Here is a 21,648-nt window from a genome sequence, read left to right as displayed (position 1 = left end):
ACCGAAGTATATTTTCTACCTCCATGCCCTTTTGAGATCAATAAATTCAGTCAGGCCAAGGATCTGTGTAGTCCACATGGAACCTTTCCCCTATTAACTTTAGAGAGAGCAGAATATGGTATTAATGGTATGATTGTTGGTAGCGTGGAGAATCTGAGAGATCCTGGGGTCAGTGTCAATAGGACACTCAAAGCTGCTGCACAGGTTGACTGTGTTGTTAAGAAGGTGTATGGTGTGTTAGCATTCATCAACCATGGGACTGAGTTGAAGAGCTGTGAGTTAATGTTCCAGCTATATAAGACCTTGGTTAGACCCCACTTGAAGTGTTGTTTTCAGTTCTGGACACCTCACTACAGGAAGGATGTGGGTACTATATAGAGAGAGTGCAGAAAAGATTTACAAGGATGTTGCCTGGATTGGGGAGTATGCCTTATGAGAATAGGTTAAGTGAACTTGGTCTTTTCTTCTTGGAGTGACGGAGGGGGAGAGGTGACCAGATATAGTTGTATAAGATGATGAGAGGCATTGATCATGTGGATAACCAGAGGCTTTTTCCCAGGGCTGAAATGGCAGAGGGGGCATAGTTTTAAGGTGCTTGGAAGTAGGTACAGACGGGGATGTCAGGGGTAAGTTTTTCCCACAGAGAGTGGTCAGTGTGTGGAATGCAATGCCAACGATGGTGGTAGAGATGGATACAATAGGGTCTTTTAAGAGACTCTTGGATAGGTACATGGAGCTTAGAAAAATAGAGGGCTATGCACTAGGGAAATTCTAGGCAGTTTCTAGAGTAGGTTACATGGTCGGCACAATATTGTGGGCCAAAGGGCCTGTAATGTGCTGTAGATTTCTATGTTTTATGGTCTATGTGTCTCCCCACTTCAGTATCTGCATTTTTCCAATGAACTCATGTCTGACATTCACTAAATCCCTTCCTCGCAATGGTGAGCCAACTTCATATAATCACTGTGCTGCAATTTGTCTTTGACTGCCAGCAGAACTGGTGGCTGTGGGTTTGATTGCAACATTTGAGAGAAGTTTGAATAGGTCCATGGATGGGAGGGGTACGGAGGGCTATGGTCCAAGTGTGGGAATAACAGTTTGGCATGGACTAGATGGGCTGAAGGGCCTGTTTCTGTGCTGTGCTGTGACACCATGACTTAATGTTGGAGAATAAACTCTGCAGATGCTATAAAGAAAAGGGTCCCTTTATCAGTAGAGATACAGCAAGAAATTGTACCTGGGGCGGAGGAGTACCCGAAAGCTGAGAAATACTGACAGACAGGAAGAGTGGGGTGACTTGTAGAGTTATAGAACCTGACAAAAAACATTATGAGAAGAATAGATAGAGTCTTTTTCCCATGATAGAAATGTCAATATCAGAAAACATGCATTTAAGGTGAGGAGCAACAAGCACAAAATGTTGGAAGAATTCAGGATAAAATTTTAAAGGGGATGATGGGGCAAGCTTTTTTTGCACAGAGAGTTGTGGGTGAGGGGTGGTAATGGATGCAGGTACAACAGTGACAATTAAGAGGCTGTTAAATAGACCCACGGACATGCTGGAAATGAAAGAACTTGTATATCAGAGGCAGAAATGATTTAGTTTAATTCAACACTGTGTTCGATGCAGACATTGTGGGCTAAAGGACCATTTCCTGTGCTGTATTACTCTATGTTCAATGAACTGAGAAATTATTGCAGAAAACTCAAGGACATTTCTTGTGCTCATGAACATTTTCTGCCCAGGCTAACGGTGGAGATTGATGACGATGATGACGATAACCTTATGTTTTATGCGGCAGCAAGTGATTTGATTCCTGATGGTCTGAATGGAAAGGTGAGGAGATGTCCAACAATAACTTAAGATTTTGGGTCAAGTTTTCTCTTATTTTATTTATTTTATACAGCACAGTAACATGCTCTTCTGCCCAAATGAGGCCATGCTGTCCAATTACACTCATGTGACCAATTAACCTGTTAACCCATATGTCTTTGGAATAAGAGCACCCGGAGGAAACTCACACAATTACAGAGAGAACATACAATCTCCTTACAGACAACAGTAAAAATTAAACCTGGGTTTAAATATTCTCCTCTCCCTTGACGCAGAGGCATTCATTCCTTGTTGAGCTCCTGTTCCGTGGTAGGACAGAGAACTTCTGCTACCTTTATCATCAACAATCTTCACCATCCGCACCAACCATCTTCCCTCAGCTACCATTGGGCAGGTGGTATAGAAGCCTGAAGTCCCACACCACCAGGTTCAAGAACAGCTGCTTCCCTTCAGCGATCAGGCTCCTGGACTGACCACCCCAACTCTAACTCTACTTCAACAATGGAAAACTACGGACCAGGGACTTGTTTCTAATTACGCTTTAATTTGCACTATTGTGTTGCTTCATTAGTTTTTTATTTCTTCACTGTTTTGTACACCAGAACCTACATGCCTGTGACACTGCTGTAAGCAATTTTTCTGTTGTAACTCTATTTCACCATACTTGTTCATATGACAATAAACTGGACCTGACCTTTGAGTTTACACAGCAGCAGCCCGTTTTAACCTTCAAATCACAGCTAAGGTCAGTTGTGTTATCATAAAAAGTTCCTCATGCACTTCCCAGTCAGCAACAAGCCATTGATTATGAGTAAGGCAACCACTCTCCTCTGCTATCAGATTCCTCCTTCTTCAACCCTTCACCCTTTCCATCTTCTCACTTCTTCCCCTCACCTGCCACCTACCAGCTTGTACTCCTTCCTCACCTCCCAGCTTCTTATTCTGCTTTCCTTTCCAGTCCTAATAAAAAGTCTTAGATCAAAATATTGTCTGCTTATTCCCTTACATAGTTGCTGAGTTCCTCCAACATTTTGTCTGTGTTGCTCTGGATTTCCAGCATCTGCAGAATCTACTGATGCATAAGACCTTGGATCATGTCCTCACCTTAGCTCAGATCCCAAAGCAGTAACTCAATTACAGCAGAGCTTGTGTTCCTTCCGTTTTACAGAACATAGAACAGTACAGCCGAGTAACAGACCTTCTGGCCCACAATGTTGCTTGTGCCAGACCAATTAAATTAGTAATCAAATAGCCAACTAAACTAATCCCTCTGCTTTCATAAAGTCCATATCCTTCCATTTTTCTCACATTTATGTGCCTATCTAAATGTCTCTTAGGGTTGTGGATGTGGTTCCCTTATTCAAAAAAGGGAGTAGAGATAGCCCAGTAAATTACAGACCAGTGAGTCTTACTTCAGTGGTTGGTAAGTTGATGGAGAAGATCCTGAGAGGCAGGATTTATGAACATTTGGAGAGGCATAATATGATTAGGAATAGTCAGCATGGCTTTGTCAGAGACAGGTTGTGCCTTACGAGCCTGATTGAATTTTTTGAGGATGTGACTAAACACATTGATGAAGGTAGAGCAGTAGATGTAGTGTGTATGGATTTCAGCAAGGCATTTGATACGGTACCCCATGCAAGGCTTATTGAGAAAGTAAGGAGGCATGGGATCCAAGGGACATTGCTTTGTGGATCCAGAACTGTCTTGCCCACAGAAGGAGTGGTTGTAGACTTCCAAGGTTGTAGACTTCCTTGGAGTGGTTGCAGACGGGTCATATTCTGCCTGGAGGCCGGTGACCAGTGGTGTGCCTCAGGGATCTGTTCTGGGACCACTATTCTTTGTGTCATCAGCAAACTTACTAACCCATCCCTCCACTTCCTCATCCAGGTCATTTATAAAAATCACAAAGGTTGGAGGTGTTGTGGATAGTGTGGAGGGCTGTTAGAGGTTACAGCAGGATATTGATAGGATGCAAAACTGGGCTGAGAAGTGACAGATGGAGTTCAACCCAGATAAGTGTGAGGTGGTTCATTTTGGTAGGTCAAATATGATGGCAGAATATAGCATTAATGGTAAGACGCTTGGCAGTGTGCAGGATCAGAGGGATCTTGGGATATGAGGGTATGAGTCCATAGGACATTCAAAGCTGCTGCGCAGGTTGACTCTATGGTTAAGAAGGCATACGGTGCACTGGTCTTCATCAATCGTGGGATTGAGTTTAAGAACCGAGAGGTAATGTTGCAGCTATATAGGACCCTGGTCAGACCCCACTTGGAGTACTGTGCTCAGTTCTGGTCGCCTCACTACAGGAAAGGATGTGGAAACCATAGAAAGGGTGCAGAGGAGATTTACAAGGATGTTTCCTGGATTGGGGAGCATGCCTTATGAGAATAGGTTGAGTGAACTTAGCCTTTTTTCCTTGGAGCAGCAGAGAGTGAGAGGTGACCTGATAGAGGTATACAAGATAATGAGAGGCATCAATCGTGTGGATAGCCAGAGGCTTTTTCACAGGGCTGAAATGGCTAGCACGAGATGGCATAGTTTTATGGTGCTTGGAAGTAGGTACGGAGGAGATGTCAGGGGTAAGTTTTTTACACAGAGAGTGGTGAGTGTGTGGAATGGACTGCCGGCGGCGGCGGTGGAGACGGAAACGATAGGGTCTTTTAAGAGACTCCTGAATGGATTCATGGAGCTCAGAAAAATAGAGGGCCATGGGTTAGCCTAAGTAGTTCTAAGGTAAGGACATGTTCGGCACAGCTTTGTGGGCCGAAGGGCCTGTATTGTGCTGTAGGCTTTCTATGTTTCCATGTTCCTATGTAAAAGTCCAAAATGTATTGGCCTCTACCACCATATTCATATATTCAGGCTCTGCTGCTAATGCACTCTGTCCCGTGTTCTCCTCCTGATCCAAGCTTGCTGATCTATCATTGCATTCTTGGTCAGATTTGAAATCTTTGTCCATGTTTCTAGCCTCCATCTATAGCTCACTTCTCCCGTGTCCCCCAGACTCAGACCATTTGCCATGAAATACTTCTCCTTGAAGTTCTTCCTACTTTTCTTTCTACCTTTCCAAAAGACCCTGGTCTTTTCTGGTGTACACTCCCCTGTTGGAAGAGCTCCTCATGTACCTTGCCCAAATAACTAGGGTCTCATCAGAAGTTGATCTACCATTGGTTCAGTTGGCCTATAGGTACACAAAAGACCATCTATGTACCTATCTAAACTTCTCTTAAACGTTGAAATTAAACCCCTCATCCACCACTTCCGCTGGCAGTTCGTTCCACACTCTCATCACTCTCTGAGGGAAGAAGTTCTCTTCAGGTCCCGTTAAATATTTCATCTTTCATTTCCTACCCATGACCTCACAGTTCTAGCCTCACCCAACTTCAGCAGAAAAAGCCTGGTTTTGTTCACCCTATCTATACCCCTCATAAGTTTATATACTTCTATCAAATCTTCCCTCATTTTCCTATGCTCCAGGGAATAAAGTCCTAACATATTTAACCATTCCCTGCAACTCAAGTTCTCAAGTCCTGGGAACATCCTCATGCTAACATTGTGTTTTGTAAAGATGTGTTCCCAATTTTTCTGCTGGTTCTTTGCCTTTGATACCTGCAGTCTGTAACCCCATGTAATCTCAGTCCCTTAGTCACCATCAAACCTGGCACTGTGCTTGTATTGTCCTGTAGGGGTCACTGTGGAGCACACAGTAACAAAGTAAATGTGTCTACCCAGATACAGCGAGAGGTCCTGAGGACACGCGGCTTGAAGCTGACAAACCCCATGGAGACCCCCCTGTGCTTCCACTTTTTGTTGCAAAGACCCTTCTGTGTCTTGGACGTGGACCCCAAAAATACCCTAAAATCTTCAAGCAGTGACCGGGAGGAGAACACTAAGTTTCTGGTGTTACACCCACAGCAGCACATGCACGTAAGTCCCATATGTACAATGCGCTGTCTTCGAAATGGGAGCAAGCACCAGGTATAAACATCTCTCTAAGCCGGGCTCTACATTGCAGACATGCTTTGGTTTGGTTTCCCTGTGATGGTGATGCCAACGAAAGAAACGCTTCTGGTTTGCATCCAAGACCAACACTGAAGATGTGCTGGGGCAGCCCGCACGTGGCACCATGCTTCCGGCACCAACAGAGCATGCCCACAGCTTACTAACCCGAAACCCGTAAGTCTTTGGAAAATGGGAAGAAACCAGAGCACCTGGGGGAAATCCACGTGGCAAAAATTGAACCAGATCCTGGTAGTGTACCTGTATTACACTAACTGTTATGCTACCGTGCTACCCCTGTTTAAAATGGACCACTATCTCCTCTCTTCAGATAACTTGTATCAATATACTGAAGGGAAGATAAGTTAATGTTTGAACAATGAAGAGAACAGAATGTTAGAACCAATTTTACAGTTATTAGAAACTGACATTTTAAACATATACAGAAGATGGCAAGATGACACAGTGGAGAACTAGGTTCAATCCTAATAAGGTGTGGAATTTGCATATTCTCCCTGTGAGCACATGGTCAGTCCCCTCCGCTCCCCTCCCCGCCGGTACTCTGGTCTCCGCCCTCATCCCAAAGATGAGTGAATCAATTGGCTGCTGTGAATGGCCCCTAGAGTGGAGAATCTGACGGGGCAGATGAGAATGTGGGGAGAATTTTAAAACTGGGAGTAGTGCAGGAATAGTGTAAATGGGTGGCCAACACACAGCAGATGAAGAAGTCTGGGTGGTCTAGTCTTCTTATTACTGTGAATTTGTAGTGTCCCAGCGCTTTAGCTCCTGGAATATGTGCACTGTGAGGGACTGAAAACGTTGTTCAGTGTGGCAGTGAACCTCAAAGCCATAGTGGTACAGAACTCCAGCCTAGGATCCAGTTGCAAAGTGCTTTGGATGGCCTGAGCTTATATTAGCTTCTTTCTGTGTGTCGTTCATTTGGCAGTGGTTGCATTTCAAATTGAGAAGGATTTAGGCAAACTGGCCTTCATCAGTCAGGGTACTGAGTAGAGAAGTTGGGATGACGTGTTGCAGTTGTACAAGACATTGGTAAGGCTACATTTTGAATATTGTGTTCAGTTTTGGTTACCCTGCTGCAGCAAAGATGCCGTTAATCTGGGAAGCGTGCAGAGGAGATTTACGAGGATATTGCAGGAATGAGTTATGGAGAGAGTGTAATGTATGGATCTATTTCCTTTAGAGCAATGACATCCCTTCCAGCACTAAGTTTAGATCTGTAGTCTGCACATGTGCATTGTTAACTCCCACCCTCTCTTGCGGCTATGTGACTACACCAGTTAAAGCTGTCTCCCGTGTGCGTACTTTTATTTAATTGATATGTAGTTGCAAAGGCACAACAAATTGGCGATGAGTATGAACCTGAATATCATGAACCGCACCGACAGTTATGTGACGAAACAGCAAGTGTTAAACAACACAAGAAAGCCCGTGATTAACAGTGAAAGACATGCTGAATTTAAAGTGAAAATAACGTGGCAATGGCTTCAGTCGGAAAAGTTGATGAATTTCATAGTATTAATGAGGCTGGGAGTCATATATCGAGAGGGTGGAACTGTATTGTAATACGAACAACGTGGAGAAGCAAAAGAAAGCCCTTACGCTTCTTAGCTTAATGGGTGCAAGGACGTACACTCTCTTACACAACCTAGTAAACCCTGAAAAGCCAGCAAGCAAGATATTCGATGAAATTGTTACAATTTTTAAAAAATCACTTGAGCCCTACACCGCTAGCAATAGCTGACAGACTTAGACTTTACAAAAGGAACAAGTCAAAGGTTGAAAGCATTTCTGAATACATCGCAGAACTGTGCAAACTTTTGCAGTACTGTGACTTTAGAGATGGACTTTCTGATGCATTAAGGGCTTGAATGTGGCATGCATAGTCAAAGCACTCAAAAGAAGCTACTAATGGAAAGAGACCTAACCTGAGAATGGCCATTGACCACTGTAATATCATTAGAGGCTGCAGCAAAGTATACAGCAGAACTACAGAAAAGAAGATTAGTACGTGAAATGCACAAAATGACCCTGAATGGTGCAGAAAGCCAAAGGTGTTATCAATGTGGCAAATCCTCCTATGCTGCAAATGGCTGTTGGTTCAAAGAGACAGTCTGCAGAAAGTGTCACAGACAATGCCTTATAGAGAGAGCCTGCAAGGCAGACAAAAAGCACAAATGTATGAAAAGGCTCAAACACAAAGCTAAGCAAATGCATAAAGATACTGAATGTAAAACAGAATCAGACAACATAGAGTCTGACAAAGGTGGACTGTCATGCCTAGAACAGCATCGTGTTACTGAAGTAGATCACAATATAATATGGATCTCAATAGATGTGTCCAGTGTAAAACTGAAAATGGAGCTGGATACAGGCTCAGTTTTGTCCATAATTCCAGGGGCTGACTACAACAGACTGTTTTCTAAGATACTGTTAGAGAAGACCTCACAGGCAAATAAGTGTCTCCCAAAGGCAAACTGAAAGTGAAGGTGACCTATGGAGGCCAAACACAGCAGTTAGAGCTTCATGTATTGAAAAGGCCAGCACTTTTCAGATGCAAATGGTTGAGAAAAATCTAACTAGACTGGCACTCAATCAAGTCTCGCACTGTGATATCAACAGGCAATGGCAGTCCAAATGATAGCACTAACCAGAGACTGGCACAGTTGTTTAATGCTAATAAGAAGATGTTTGAGAAGGGGATTGGTAAACTCAAAGGCAAGAAGGCCAGAATTGAACTGAATGAAACAGCAACACCAGGATTCCATAAAGCATGTCCAGTGCCTTATGCACTACATCCTAAACTGGATGCTGAACTGCAGAGCTTGGGGGTGTAGTGAATTCTCTCTAAGGCTGAGTGGAGCGATTAGGCCGCCCATTGTCCTGATGATCAAGAAAGGGAAGGCTGGAGTCATTAGCATATGTGGGGATTTCGAGGTGAGCATCGACCCGGTCCTGTGTATTATGCAGTATCCCCTGCCACGAATAGAAGGCATTTTTGTATCTTTGACAGGTTTTCAAAGACTGACTTGTCACAAGCCTATCTGTAAATGGAGATTAAGGAGTCAAGCAGGAAATTCCTCACAATCAACACTCACAAGGGACTGTTCCGGTATAATCATCTCGTCTTTGGCGTGGCTTCAGCTCCAGCAATCTGGCAAAGAGCAATGGGCCAAGTGCTCCACGATATCCCAGGGACACGATGTTTGCCCAATGACATCATTGTGACTTGCAAATGTGATGAAGAGCACCTCCAGAAGCTTGGTAAAGTGCTTACCAGGCTGAGTGAGTATGGTTTACACACAAAGAGAGAGAAATGAGAGGTTTTCAGGACTGAAATTCATATTGTGGACATTATGTAAGTCACAAGAGAAGACTGAAGCCGTATTACAGGCACCCAAACCAGAAAATGTGTCACAACTCAGGTCATACCTGGGCCTAGTAAACTACTACCACTGGTTTCTCCCCAATATTGCTACAGTGCCGCATCCATTGAATGTGCCGTTACAGACAGGAACAAAGCAAGAATGGTCTGAAAGATGTGAAAGAGTATTCAAGGAAACAAAGAGATGAATAACATCCGATGAACTGCTTACCCATTATGACCATCAGACTGGTGTGTGATGCATCCCCTTATAGCATTGGAGCTGTTTTGTCACACATTATGAAGGATGGATCTGAACACCCAATTGCATTTGCTTCAAGATCACTGATGAGCACAGAACGTCAGATCAACCAATAGACACTTACGTCTAATATGGGTATAAAGAAGTTCCACCACTACCTCTGCGGACAAAAGTTTACGCTAGTGACAGATCACCAGCATCTGTGTCCATTTTCAATCCCAGGAAAGGAATTCCAGTGGTGATTGCTACCCAGTTACAATGTTGGGCACTATTCCTAGGAGCCCACTCTCATGACGTGGAGTTCAAGGTACCAAACAACACAGCAATGCTGATCAGAATTAGAATCAGGTTTATTATCACCAGCATGTGATGTAAAATTTGTTAACTTAGCAGCAGCAGTTCAATGCAATACATAATCTAGCAGAGAATAAAAAATAATAAATAAAAATAATAATAAATAAACAAGTAAATCAATTACGTATGTTGAATAGATTTTAAAAAACATGCAAAAACAGAAATACTGTATATTTTTTTTAAAAAAGTGAGGTAGTGTCCAAAGATTCAATGTCCATTTAGGAATCAGATGGCAGAGGGGAAGAAGCTGTTCCTGAATTGCTGAGTGTGTGCTTTCAGGCTTCTGTACCTCCTACCTGATGGTAACAGTGAGAAAAGGGCATGCCCTGGGTGCTGGAGGCCCTTAATAATGGACGCTGCCTTCCTGAGACACCACTCCCTAAAGATGTCCTGGGTGCTTTGTAGGCTAGTGCCCAAGATGGAGCTGACTAGATTTACAACCTTCTGCAGCTTCTTTCAGTCCTGTACAGTAGCCCCTCCATACCAGACAGTGATGCAGCCTGTCAGAATGCTCTCCACAGTATATCTATAGAAGTTTTAGAGTGTATTGCAAATCTATTCAAACTCCTAATAAAGTATAGCTGCTGTCCTGCCTTCTTTATAACTACATCGATAATGTTGGGACCTGGTTAGATCCTCAGAGATCTTGACACCCAGGAACTTGAAGCTGCTCACTCTCTCCACTTCTGATCCCTCTATGAGGATTGGTATGTGTTCCTTTGTCTTACTCTTCCTGAAGTTGACAATCAGCTCTTCCACCTTACTGACGTTGAGTGCCAGGTTGTTGCTGTGACACCACTCTGCTAGTTGGCATATCTCACTCCTGTACACCCTCTCGTCACCACCTGAGATTCAACCAACAATGGTTGTATCGTCAGCAAATTTATAGACGGTATTTGAGCTATGCCTAGCCACACAGTCATGTGTATACAGAGAGTAGAGCAGTGGGCTAAGCACACAGCCCTGAGGTGCGCCAGTGTTGATCGTCAGTGAGGAGGATATGTTATCACCAATCTGCACAGATTGTGGTCTTCCATTAGGAAGTCGAGGATCCAATTGCAGAGGGAGGTACAGAGGCCCAGGTTCTGCAACTTCTCAATCAGGATTGTGGGAATGATGGTGTTAAATGCTGAGCTAAAGTCGATGAACAGCATCCTGACGTAGGTGTTTGTGTTGTCCAGGTGGTCTACAGGCCGTACGGAGAGCCATTGAGATTGCATGTGCTGTTGACCTACTGTGGCGATAGGCAAATTGCAATGGGTTCAGGTCCTTGCTGAGGCAGGAGTTCAGTCTAGTCATGACCAACCTCTCAAAGTATTTCATCACTGTCGATGTGAGTGTTACCAGGCAATAGTCATTACAGCAGCCCCCATTACTCTTCTGATGGCTTGTTTCGTCTTCCACTATTGATAACTGAAGAAGAAGAGTCTTCATACTGTGACCCAGCAGAAGTGTTCCACACCAAATTGGTGGACCAGTTGCCGGTTACAAATTCTGAAATACAAAGGGAAACAAGGAATGACCCGGCATTGTCAAAAGTTTACGACATCACCATGAAAGGATGGCCAGCTCATGGTAAGCCTATGTATCCAAAGTTCTCAGCAAGACGAGACCAACTGTTGGTATGTCAAAGAACGCTGACGTGTGGATCTCGTGTTGTGGTTTCCTCTAAACTGCGCAGCAGATTGTTAGAGAATCTGCATGAAGGACACCTGGGTACAGTCAAGATGAAGAGTCTGGCCTGGAGCTACCTGTGGTGGCCGGGAATAGGTAAACAGATCAAAGACTTAACCAAAAGCTGTTCAGGATGCAAAAATGTTCAAAGTGCACCCCCACAGACGCTGTTACACCCATGGGAATGGCCATCGTCACCAAGGCAAAGAGTACATATTGACTTTGCTGGGCCTCCATGCTGTGGGTACTTATTCAAAGTGGCTGGAGGCTATACCATTGAAGTCAACTACCTCAGCAAAGACTGTCTCTGGTCTGAGGACTATCTTTCCCAGAAATGGCTTACCAGAATAGATTGAGTGACAATACACGTCAGAAGAATTCTGACTGCTCATGCAGGAAAATGGCATCCGACATTTCAAGTCATTTCCTTACCACCCAGCAATGAAAGGGTTAGCTGAAAGATTTATCCAAACCTTCTAGAAGTCCATTAAAGCAATGGACAAGGAGGACATTTCTCTACAGTACAACTTCCTTTTTGTGTATTGGAACTCTTTTCGTGTGAAGATAAATCAAACACTTGCAATGCTGTTCATGAGCAGGAATCTGAGATCTCACCTAGACCTCCTGAAACCAGATCTACAGAGGGAAGTGCAAAATAAACAGTTCAGCCAGTTGCCAAGTGAAGCAGCAAGGAGCTTCAAGATTTGACAGGAAGTCCTAGCGCACGATTACCGAGAAGACAAGTGGACACGCGGTAGGATAGCTACAAGAACTGGACCACTGATGTACACAGCGGATGCCGGAGATCAGACATGGAGACAAAGACAGCCTGCTCAACTGAAGGACACACCTGAGTCGACTGCATCCAAAGAGACGGACACATTCTAGCCACTGGACTTACTTTTCAGTGATGATCATGTCACTGACAGCAATGTGACATGGGAAACCGAGAACATTGTCTTGGACAAGCTACCTGCCAAACCTGATGCCTCTCCATAGGCCCAGAGACATGAGGAGAATGTTATCATTGACAAGTCACCTGCCAAACCTGATGCCGCCCCACAGGTCCTGAGGTGCTATCTCGAAAGAAACAGAGCACCACCCAAAAGACTGAATCTTTAGAACTGTGAAGTTAGTTATGGACTGTTATTGTAAAAGCATGCTTATTTGGAATATGAAAGGGAAATTGAATGTTTTGTACATACACAGTTTTGTGATGCATAATTCTAAAGGGGGAGGAAGTGTAATGTATGGCTCTATTTCTTTTAGACCAATAACCCCCCCACACCTTAGGATAATGTATGGATCTGTTGTCTACACATGCACATTGTTATCTTCCTCTCTTGCTGCAGTGTGAATACACAATTTAAAGACCTCTTCTTTGTGTGTGCTTTTATTTAGTTGATATTTCGTTGTGCACAGACACCACAGAGGATGAGCAGGTTGGGACTGTCTTGATTGGAGAGTAGGAGAATGAGGAGAGTTCTTATGGAGGTATATACAATTATGAGGGTGTAGATAGAGTCAATACACGCAGTCATTTTCCCAGGGTTGGGGAGTCAAGAACTTGGGGGCATGGATTTGAGATAAGAGGGGAGAGATGTAATCAGAAGCAGAGGGTGGTCAGTAAATGGAATGAGATGCCAGAGAAAGTGGTAGAGGCAGGTAAATTAACAACATTAAAAAAGATATTTGGACAGGTACATGGATTCAAGATTCAAGAAACGAGGTTGCTTAATGTCATTTCCAGTACACAAGTGCAAAGGAGAGCAAAATAATTGTTACTCCAGATCCGATGCAGCCCAAAAAAACACAAAAGATAAAGAACGTGATAATAACAATAATAATAAAGCAATAAATATAAATACATAAGATAGCTTATATACATAGACTGTATGTCCATAAAGTGATGCTAGGCACAGGAGTGTCTGTACACAAGGTAACTGACAGGAAATGATAAAATAGTGGTGGTTGGGGGTGTGGAGGGGTACGTTAGTGGGTGCAGGTGTTGATCAACCTTACTGTGGGGAAAGTAACTATTTTTGAGTCTGGTAGTCCTGGTGTGGATGATAGATAGCCTCCTCCCTGATCTGTAGCACACTCAGTTAAAGGTTCTTGTTTTGTAGGTCACTGTAGCATTCTGCTCTTCCTGGGAGTTGCTGAGTCTCCGGGAGATTATGTGCACAGAGAAGGAACCGAAACTGGTGTTTGAACAGGACCTAGTGATTGAGTACAACAACAAGAGTACACAGGTAAGAGATTCACTGAATGTTTTTCTCAACCTTCCTGTTGAGGCTCCTGCTGAGAGTCTGGGGCCAAGGATTGGGAGTCAGAGGCTTGGAGATGATCTCTGCTGGGGTTGGAGGCCTGTGTGTGTGTGTGTGAGTGGGAAGGGTGGGAAAGGGACCTGTTTTGATGTTGTTGTTCTGTTTTTTTGTTGCTGCTAAAGACTGTGGGCCTGCTATGTAGCGATCCCAGCACATCCTTGGCTTGTGTTGGCTGTTAATGAAAATGATGCATTTCACTCTAAGTTTCTATGTACTGATGATAAATAAATGATAAATAAAATTTAACCTTTATTTAGCATCTTCTGTTTGAATCATTTTCCAAGTGACCAATCCATCCAGATTATACCGTTCTTCAGTTTAAAAAATGTCAGGGCTCGTGCTTATTTCTGGGAAGGCTGTTCCTTACCATTTGATCAAATCTCGGTCAGTCTAACCTTTACCCTCTGATCTGAGACTGCACTGGGGAAGAATTGTTTCAAGTCACTGAAAGTGACAAGTTGTTTTTGTGATTTGTGTGACTGAAGACGCCATGCCCTGGTTTCCTCCTGCAGCTCATTCCGCTCCAGGCATGTTTCTTCCTGCCATGCTTTGAGGTCTCCACCGAAGATGTTGACTTTGGTACCTGTTTAGTTGGGCAGACTCGATCGAAGGACGTTTTCCTGCTCAACAAATCAAGGTCAAAGAGTTACTGGACGGCGGTCTTAGGTGAGGCAACAGGCTTCTCGTTGAGGCGATAAAGAGTTTTGATTTTATAACTTATAGCATGATAACTTTCTTGCTTTGGGTATCATGTACTGAGGAATTGCCCTTAGTATCCCTGGGATCATTTCTCACAGCAGTATCACTTCAACCTGTAGATTCACTATAAATGCCAACTTTATGGAGCTTTGATTTAGAAACATAGAAACATAGAAAATAGGTGCAGGAGTAGGCCATTCGGCCCTTCGAGCCTGCACCGCCATTTATTATGATCATGGCTGATCATCCAACTCAGAACCCCACCCCAGCCTTCCCTCCATACCCCCTGACCCCCGTAGCCACAAGGGACATATCTAACTCCCTCTTAAATATAGCCAATGAACTGGCCTCAACTGTTTCCTGTGGCAGAGAATTCCACAGATCCACCACTCTCTGTGTGAAGAAGTTTTTCCTAATCTCGGTCCTAAAAGGCTTCCCCTCTATCCTCAAACTGTGGCCCCTCATTTTGGACTTCCCCAACATCGGGAACAATCTTCCTGCATCTAGCCTGTCCAATCCCTTTAGGATCTTATACGTTTCAATCAGATCCCCCCTCAATCTTCTAAATTCCAACGAGTACAAGCCCAGTTCATCCAGTCTTTCTTCATATGAAAGTCCTGCCATCCCAGGAATCAATCTGGTGAACCTTCTTTGTACTCCCTCTATGGCAAGGATGTCTTTCCTCAGATTAGGGGACCAAAACTGCACACAATACTCCAGGTGTGGTCTCACCAAGGTCTTGTACAACTGCAGTAGTACCTCCCTGCTCCTGTACTCGAATCCTCTCGCTATAAATGCCAGCATACCATTCGCCTTTTTCACCGCCTGCTGTACCTGCATGCCCACTTCCAATGACTGGTGTATAATGACACCCAGGTCTCGTTGCACTTCCCCTTTTCCCAATCGGCCACCATTCAGATAATAATCTGTTTTCCTATTTTTGCCACCAAAGTGGATAACTTCACATTTATCCACATTAAATTGCATCTGCCATGAATTTGCCCACTCACCCAACCTATCCAAGTCACCCTGCATCCTCTTAGCATCCTCCTCACAGCTAACACTGCCACCCAGCTTCGTGTCATCCGCAAACTTGGAGATACTGCATTTAATTCCCTCATCCAAGTCATTAATATATATTGTAAACAACTGGGGTCCCAGCACTGAGCCTTGCGGTACCCCACTAGTCACCACCTGCCATTCTGAAAAGGTCCCGTTTATTCCCACTCTTTGCTTCCTGTCTGCTAACCAATTCTCCACCCACACCAATACCTTACCCCCAATACCGTGTGCTTTAAGTTTGCACACTAATCTCCTGTGTGGGACCTTGTCAAAAGCCTTTTGAAAATCCAAATATACCACATCCACTGGTTCTCCCCTATCCACTCTACTAGTTACATCCTCAAAAAATTCTATGAGATTCGTCAGACATGATTTTCCTTTCACAAATCCATGCTGACTTTGTCCGATCATTTCACCGCTTTCCAAATGTGCTGTTATCACATCTTTGATAACTGACTCCAGCAGTTTCCCCACCACCGACGTTAGGCTAACCGGTCTATAATTCCCCGGTTTCTCTCTCTCTCCTTTTTTAAAAAGTGGAGTTACATTAGCCACCCTCCAATCCTCAGGAACTAGTCCAGAATCTAACGAGTTTTGAAAAATTATCACTAATGCATCCACTATTTCTTGGGCTACTTCCTTAAGCACTCTTGGATGCAGACCATCTGGCCCTGGGGATTTATCTGCCTTCAATCCCTTCAATTTACCTAACACCACTTCCCTACTAACATGTATTTCGCTCAATTCCTCCATCTCACTGGACCCTCTGTCCCCTACTATTTCTGGAAGATTATTTATGTCCTCCTTAGTGAAGACAGAACCAAAGTAATAATTCAATTGGTCTGCCATGTCCTTGCTCCCCATAATCAATTCACCTGTTTCTGTCTGCAGGGGACCTACATTTGTCTTTACCAGTCTTTTCCTTTTTACATATCTATAAAAGCTTTTACAGTCCGTTTTTATGTTCCCTGCCAGTTTTCTCTCATAATCTTTTTTCCCCTTCCTAATTAAGCCCTTTGTCCTCCTCTGCTGAACTCTGAATTTCTCCCAGTCCTCAGGTGAGCCACTTTCTCTGGCTAATTTGTATGCTTCTTCTTTGGAATTGATACTATCCCTACGGGTCAGCCACGGGTGCACTACCTTCCTTGATTTATTCTTTTGCCAAACTGGGATGAACAATTGTTGTAGTTCATCCATGCAACCTTTAAATGCTTGCCATTGCATATCCACCGTCAATCCTTTAAGTGTCATTTGCCAGTCTATCTTAGCTAATTCACGTCTCATACCTTCAAAGTTACCCCTCTTTAAGTTCAGAACCTTTGTTTCTGAATTAACTATGTCACTCTCCATCTTAATGAAGAATTCCACCATATTATGGTCACTCTTACCCAAGGGGCCTTTCACGACAAGATTGCTAATTAACCCTTCCTCATTGCTCAAAACCCAGTCCAGAATAGCCTGCTCTCTAGTTGATTTGATCCAAGAGTCTTAGCTCTTGGCTTAGCTTAGTGTGGGAGGGACTCAGACAAAAGCTTTAACCAACACATAAAGTCAAGAGACTCTGCAGACACTGAAAATCCAGAGAAACACATGCAAAATGCTGGAAGAACTCAGCAGGTCAGGCAGCATCTATGGTGGGAAATTAGTCATTGTTTTGGGCTAAGATCCTTCATCGGGATTGGAAAGGAAGTGGGAAGAGGGGAGGGGAGGAGTACAAGCTGGAAGGTGATAGGTGAGACTAGGTGAGGAGGAAGGTGGGTGGGTGGGGAGGGGGGGTGAAGTAGGAAGCTGGGAGATGATAAGTAGAAAAGGTAAAGGGCTGAAGAGGAAGGAATCCATGGGAGAAAGGGAAGGAAATGGGGAACCAGAGAGAGGTAACACACATCAAAGTTGCTGGTGAACGCAGCAGGCCAGGCAGCATCTCCAGGAAGAGGTACAGTCGACGTTTCAGGCCGAGACCCTTTGTCAGGACCAGAGAGAAGTGAGATGAGAAGGGGAGAGAACGAACCAGAATGGGGAATGGAAAAAGAAAGGAGGGGATGGGGGGAATTACTGGAATTTAGACAAATTGATGTTCACGCAATCAGATTGGAAGCTACTCAAACGGAATACAAGGTGATGCTCCTCCAACCTGAGAGTGGTTTCATTCATGGCAGTAGAGGAGGCCATGGGCTGACACCTCAGAATTGGATCAGGAAGTAGAGTTAAAATGGGTGACCATCAGGAAATCCCATCTGTTGTGGTGGACAGAGTGAAGGTGCTCGAAGAAGCGGTTCCCTTACCTATTTAAGGTCTCACCGATGTAGACGAGGCTGTACTGAGAACACTGGATACAATAGACGATTCCAACAGACTCATAGGTGAAGTGTTGCCTCACCTGGAAGGACTGTTTGGGTTCAGCACATTGTTTGAGGAGGGAAATTTAGTTTAAATGGTATATGAAGGTGTTGGTAAATTGGTGAAGCGCCTGAAATAACAGTGGGCTGGGGCAGTATAGACAGAGAGGGAGGGGTGGTTTTATGTTTCATTCTGTCTTAATCCCTGCCTTCTCCCTCCAGCTCCCAGCCAAGGCCAGGAGGATGAGGGTGTTTTTCAAATTTGTCCCACATGTGGGATTCTGGAGGCACATGTCATCCAATTATCAACGAGCAGGACAGCATTACAAATCAACTTTACTGCCAGGTGAGTGTGGGGCTGCTGGGCTGTTAGCACGTGCAATGCCAGTGTCACAACAGGACTTCACTCTGTCGATACAAAAAGCTGTTCCATCAAAAGGGCCAATAACAATAAGCCTGTTTGAAGTTGAGGAAGTTCTGGGAATGGTGGTGTGGTGAAGTCCGGAGGGCAAAACCGAAGGGGAAAGTTCAGAGGTGGGCAGGTGTGGAGGTAGGAGCACTGAGGTTGGACCGTGATTACAGAGGTAGAGGCTTGAAGGTCAGAGCTGCTGGGCCAGCTAGCCTGGAGGTCAGGGGCCCGATGTCTGAAATTCTGAGACCAAAGACTGGAGGTCTGAAGGCAGTCTCTCGGGGTTGAAAGCCCATGTGTGTGAGTGTGTTGGTGGGTGGAAAAGGGGCTTGTTTTGCTATCGTCTTGTTGTTGCTGCTTGTGTTGTTCTGCTGAACAGAGTGGTAGGGGAGCAACACACACAAAATGCTGTAGGAACTCAGCAGGCCAGGCAGCATCTATGGAAAAGAGTACAGTCAACCTTTCAGGCCAAAACACTTTGGCAGGACTGAAGAAAATAGCTGAGGAGTAGACTTAAAAGGTGGGAGGAGGGGAGAGAGAGAAACACAAGGTGATAGGGGAAACCTGGAGGGGGAGGGATGAAGCAAAGAGCTGGGAAGTTAATTGGTTAACTGGAGAAGGGGAGTCTAATGGAAGAGGACAGAAGGCCATGGAAGAAAGAAAAGACCATAAAATATAGGAGCAGAAGTAGACCATTCCGCCAATCAAGTCTGCTCTGCCATTCAATCATGGCTGATCCAATTCTTCCAGTCATCCCCACTCCCCAGCCTTCTCTCCATACCCTTTGATGCCCTGGCTAATCAAGAACCTATCTATCTCTGCTTTAAATACACCCAATGACTTGGCCTCCACAGCTGCTTGTGGCAACAAATTCCACAGATTTACCACCGTCTGACTAAAGTAATTTCTCCACATCTCAATTCTAAAAGGACATCCTTCAATCCTGAAGTTGTGCCCTCTTGTCCTAGAATCCCCTACCATGGGAAATAATTTTGCCGTATCTAATCTGTTCAGGCCCTTTAACATTCGGCGATCCCCCCTCATTCTGCTGAACTCCAGGGAATACAGCCCAAGAACTGCCAGATGTTCCTCATTAGGTAACCCTTTCATTCCTGGATCAATCATTCTCGTGAATCTTCTCTAAACCGTCTCCAATGGCAGTAAATTCTTTCTAAAATAAAGAGCCCAAAACCGCACTGTGATAAACCATGTATATATGTTGTAAGTCAGTTACCTGTCTGGACACACCCCTCTGCTGACTGTCCCTGTGGCTCCTCCCACAGTGTCCTGTATAAAGGTGTTCGCCTTGCCCCTCCCCCTCAGTCCGGGGGCAGACACTCACTGTGGAGGTCGTATTGTACAGCGAATAAAAGCCTTTCAGTATTTTACCAAACCTCAGTCTTTTGGAGTAATTGAAGGTGCTTCACGCACACAATACAATATCTTGCACAAGGACTCCCAAGTCCCTTTGCATCTCTGCATTTTGAATTCTCTCCCAATCTAAATTTCCTGTTTATTTCTTCTACCAAAGTGCATGACCATACACTTTCCAACATTGTATTTCATTTGCCACTTCTTTGCCCATTCTCCTAAACTATCTAAGTCTCTCTGCAGGCTCTTTGTTTCCTTGACACTACCCGCTCCTCCAGCTATTTTTGTATCATTGGCAAATTAAGCCACAAATCCATTAATACTGCAGTCCAAGTTATTGACATACGTCGTAAAAAGCAGCGACCCCTGTGGAACTCCACTGTTAACCAGCAGCCAGCCAGAATAGGATCCCTTTATTTCCACTCTCTGTTTTCTGCCGACCAGCCAATGCTCCACCCAAAAGGCGGGAAGAGCACCAGAGGGTGGTGAAGGGCGGGCAAAGAGATAAGATGAGAGAGGGAAAAGGGGATGGGGGATAGGGCATTACCAGAAGTTTGAGAACTCAGTGTTCATGCCATCAGGTTGGAGGCTACCCAGACAGAATATAAGGTGTTCCTCCATCCTAAGTGTGGCCTCATCACTACAGCGGAGGAAGCCATGGATGGACATATTGGAATTGGAATGGGAAGTGGATTTAAAATGGGTGGGCACTGGGAAACCCTGCTTTTTCTGGCGGATGGAGTGTAGGTGCTAGGCGAAGTGGTCTTCCAATCTACATCAGGTCTCACCAATATACAGGAGTCCACACTAGGAGCACCAGACGTAGTATATGATTCCAACAGACTCACAGGTAAAGTGTCGCCTCACCTGGAAGGACTGTTTGCGGCCTTGAATGGCAGTGATGGAGGGGGTGTTGGGGCAGGTGTAACACTTGTTCTGCTTGCAAGGATAAGAGCCAGGAGGGAGATCAGTGGGGCGGGACGAATGGACAAAGGAGTCGCATAGGGAGTGATCCCCACCATAAGCAAAAGGTTGGGGGGAGGGGAAGATATGCTTGGTGGTGGGATCCCATTGGAGATGGTGGAAGTTGCAGAGGATTATGTGCTGTACGTGGAGGCCGATTGGGGTGGTAGGTGAGGCCAAGAGGAACCCTATCCATGGTAGGGTGGTGGGAGGATAGGGTGACAGCAGACATGTGTGAAATGAAAGAGATGCAGTTGAGGGCAGCGTTGATGGTGGAGGAAGGAAAGCCCCTTTCTTTGAAAAAGGACATCTTCGGTCCTAAATGAAAAGCCTCATCCTGAGAGCAGATGCAGTGGAGATGGAAGAATTGAGAGAAAGGGATGGTGTTTTTACAAATTTTTACACAAGGGTGGGAGGAGGTATAGTCCAGGTAGCTGTGAGAGTCGGTGGGTTTATAGTAGACATCAGTAGATAAGCTGTCTCCAGAGACAGAGACAGAGAGATTGAGAAGGGAGTGGGAGGTGTTGGAAATGGACCAGGTAATCTTGAAGGCGGGGTGGAAGTCGGAGGCAAAGTGGATGAAGAGGATGAGTTCAGCATGGGTGCAGGAAGCAGCACCAATGCAGTCGTCGATGTAGCGTAGGAAAAGTGCGGGACGCTCACCAGTGTAGGCTTGGAACATGGACTGTTCCACGTAGCCAACAAACAGGCAGGCATAGCTAGGACCTATGTGATTGTCCATGGCTCCCCTTTAGTTTGAAAGAAGTTGGAGGAGCCAAAGAAGAAATTACTTAAAGTGAGGTAAAGTTCTGCCAGGCGGAGGAGAGTGGTGGTGGAGGGGAATTGGTTAGATCTGGTGTCCAGAAAAAAACGGAGAGCTTTAAGACCTTCCTGGTGGGGGTGGAGGTGTACAGGGACTGGGCATCCATAGTGAAACTAAGATGACGAGGGCCAAAGAACTCGAAATCAT

At 44.8% G+C, this 21,648-nt stretch overlaps 1 protein-coding gene across 1 annotated transcript in view; it reads left to right on the top strand.

Annotated features, from left to right (window-relative positions):
• dlec1 (DLEC1 cilia and flagella associated protein) overlaps positions 1-21,648 on the top strand; it is a 202,899-nt gene that overhangs the window by 175,822 nt on the left and 5,429 nt on the right. Inside the window, exons 36-40 of the mRNA XM_063042432.1 lie at positions 1,747-1,837; positions 5,573-5,767; positions 13,638-13,763; positions 14,351-14,504; positions 18,158-18,281. Coding sequence (XP_062898502.1) covers positions 1,747-1,837; positions 5,573-5,767; positions 13,638-13,763; positions 14,351-14,504; positions 18,158-18,281 — 690 coding nt within the window. The remainder of the gene's footprint in view (positions 1-1,746; positions 1,838-5,572; positions 5,768-13,637; positions 13,764-14,350; positions 14,505-18,157; positions 18,282-21,648) is intronic.

The sequence above is a fragment of the Mobula hypostoma genome, chromosome 3 (genome assembly GCF_963921235.1).
Source record: "Mobula hypostoma chromosome 3, sMobHyp1.1, whole genome shotgun sequence".
Lineage (NCBI taxonomy): Eukaryota > Metazoa > Chordata > Chondrichthyes > Myliobatiformes > Myliobatidae > Mobula > Mobula hypostoma.
The sequence above is the reverse complement of the archived record's forward strand: the minus strand, read 5'-3'. Positions and strand labels throughout refer to the sequence as shown.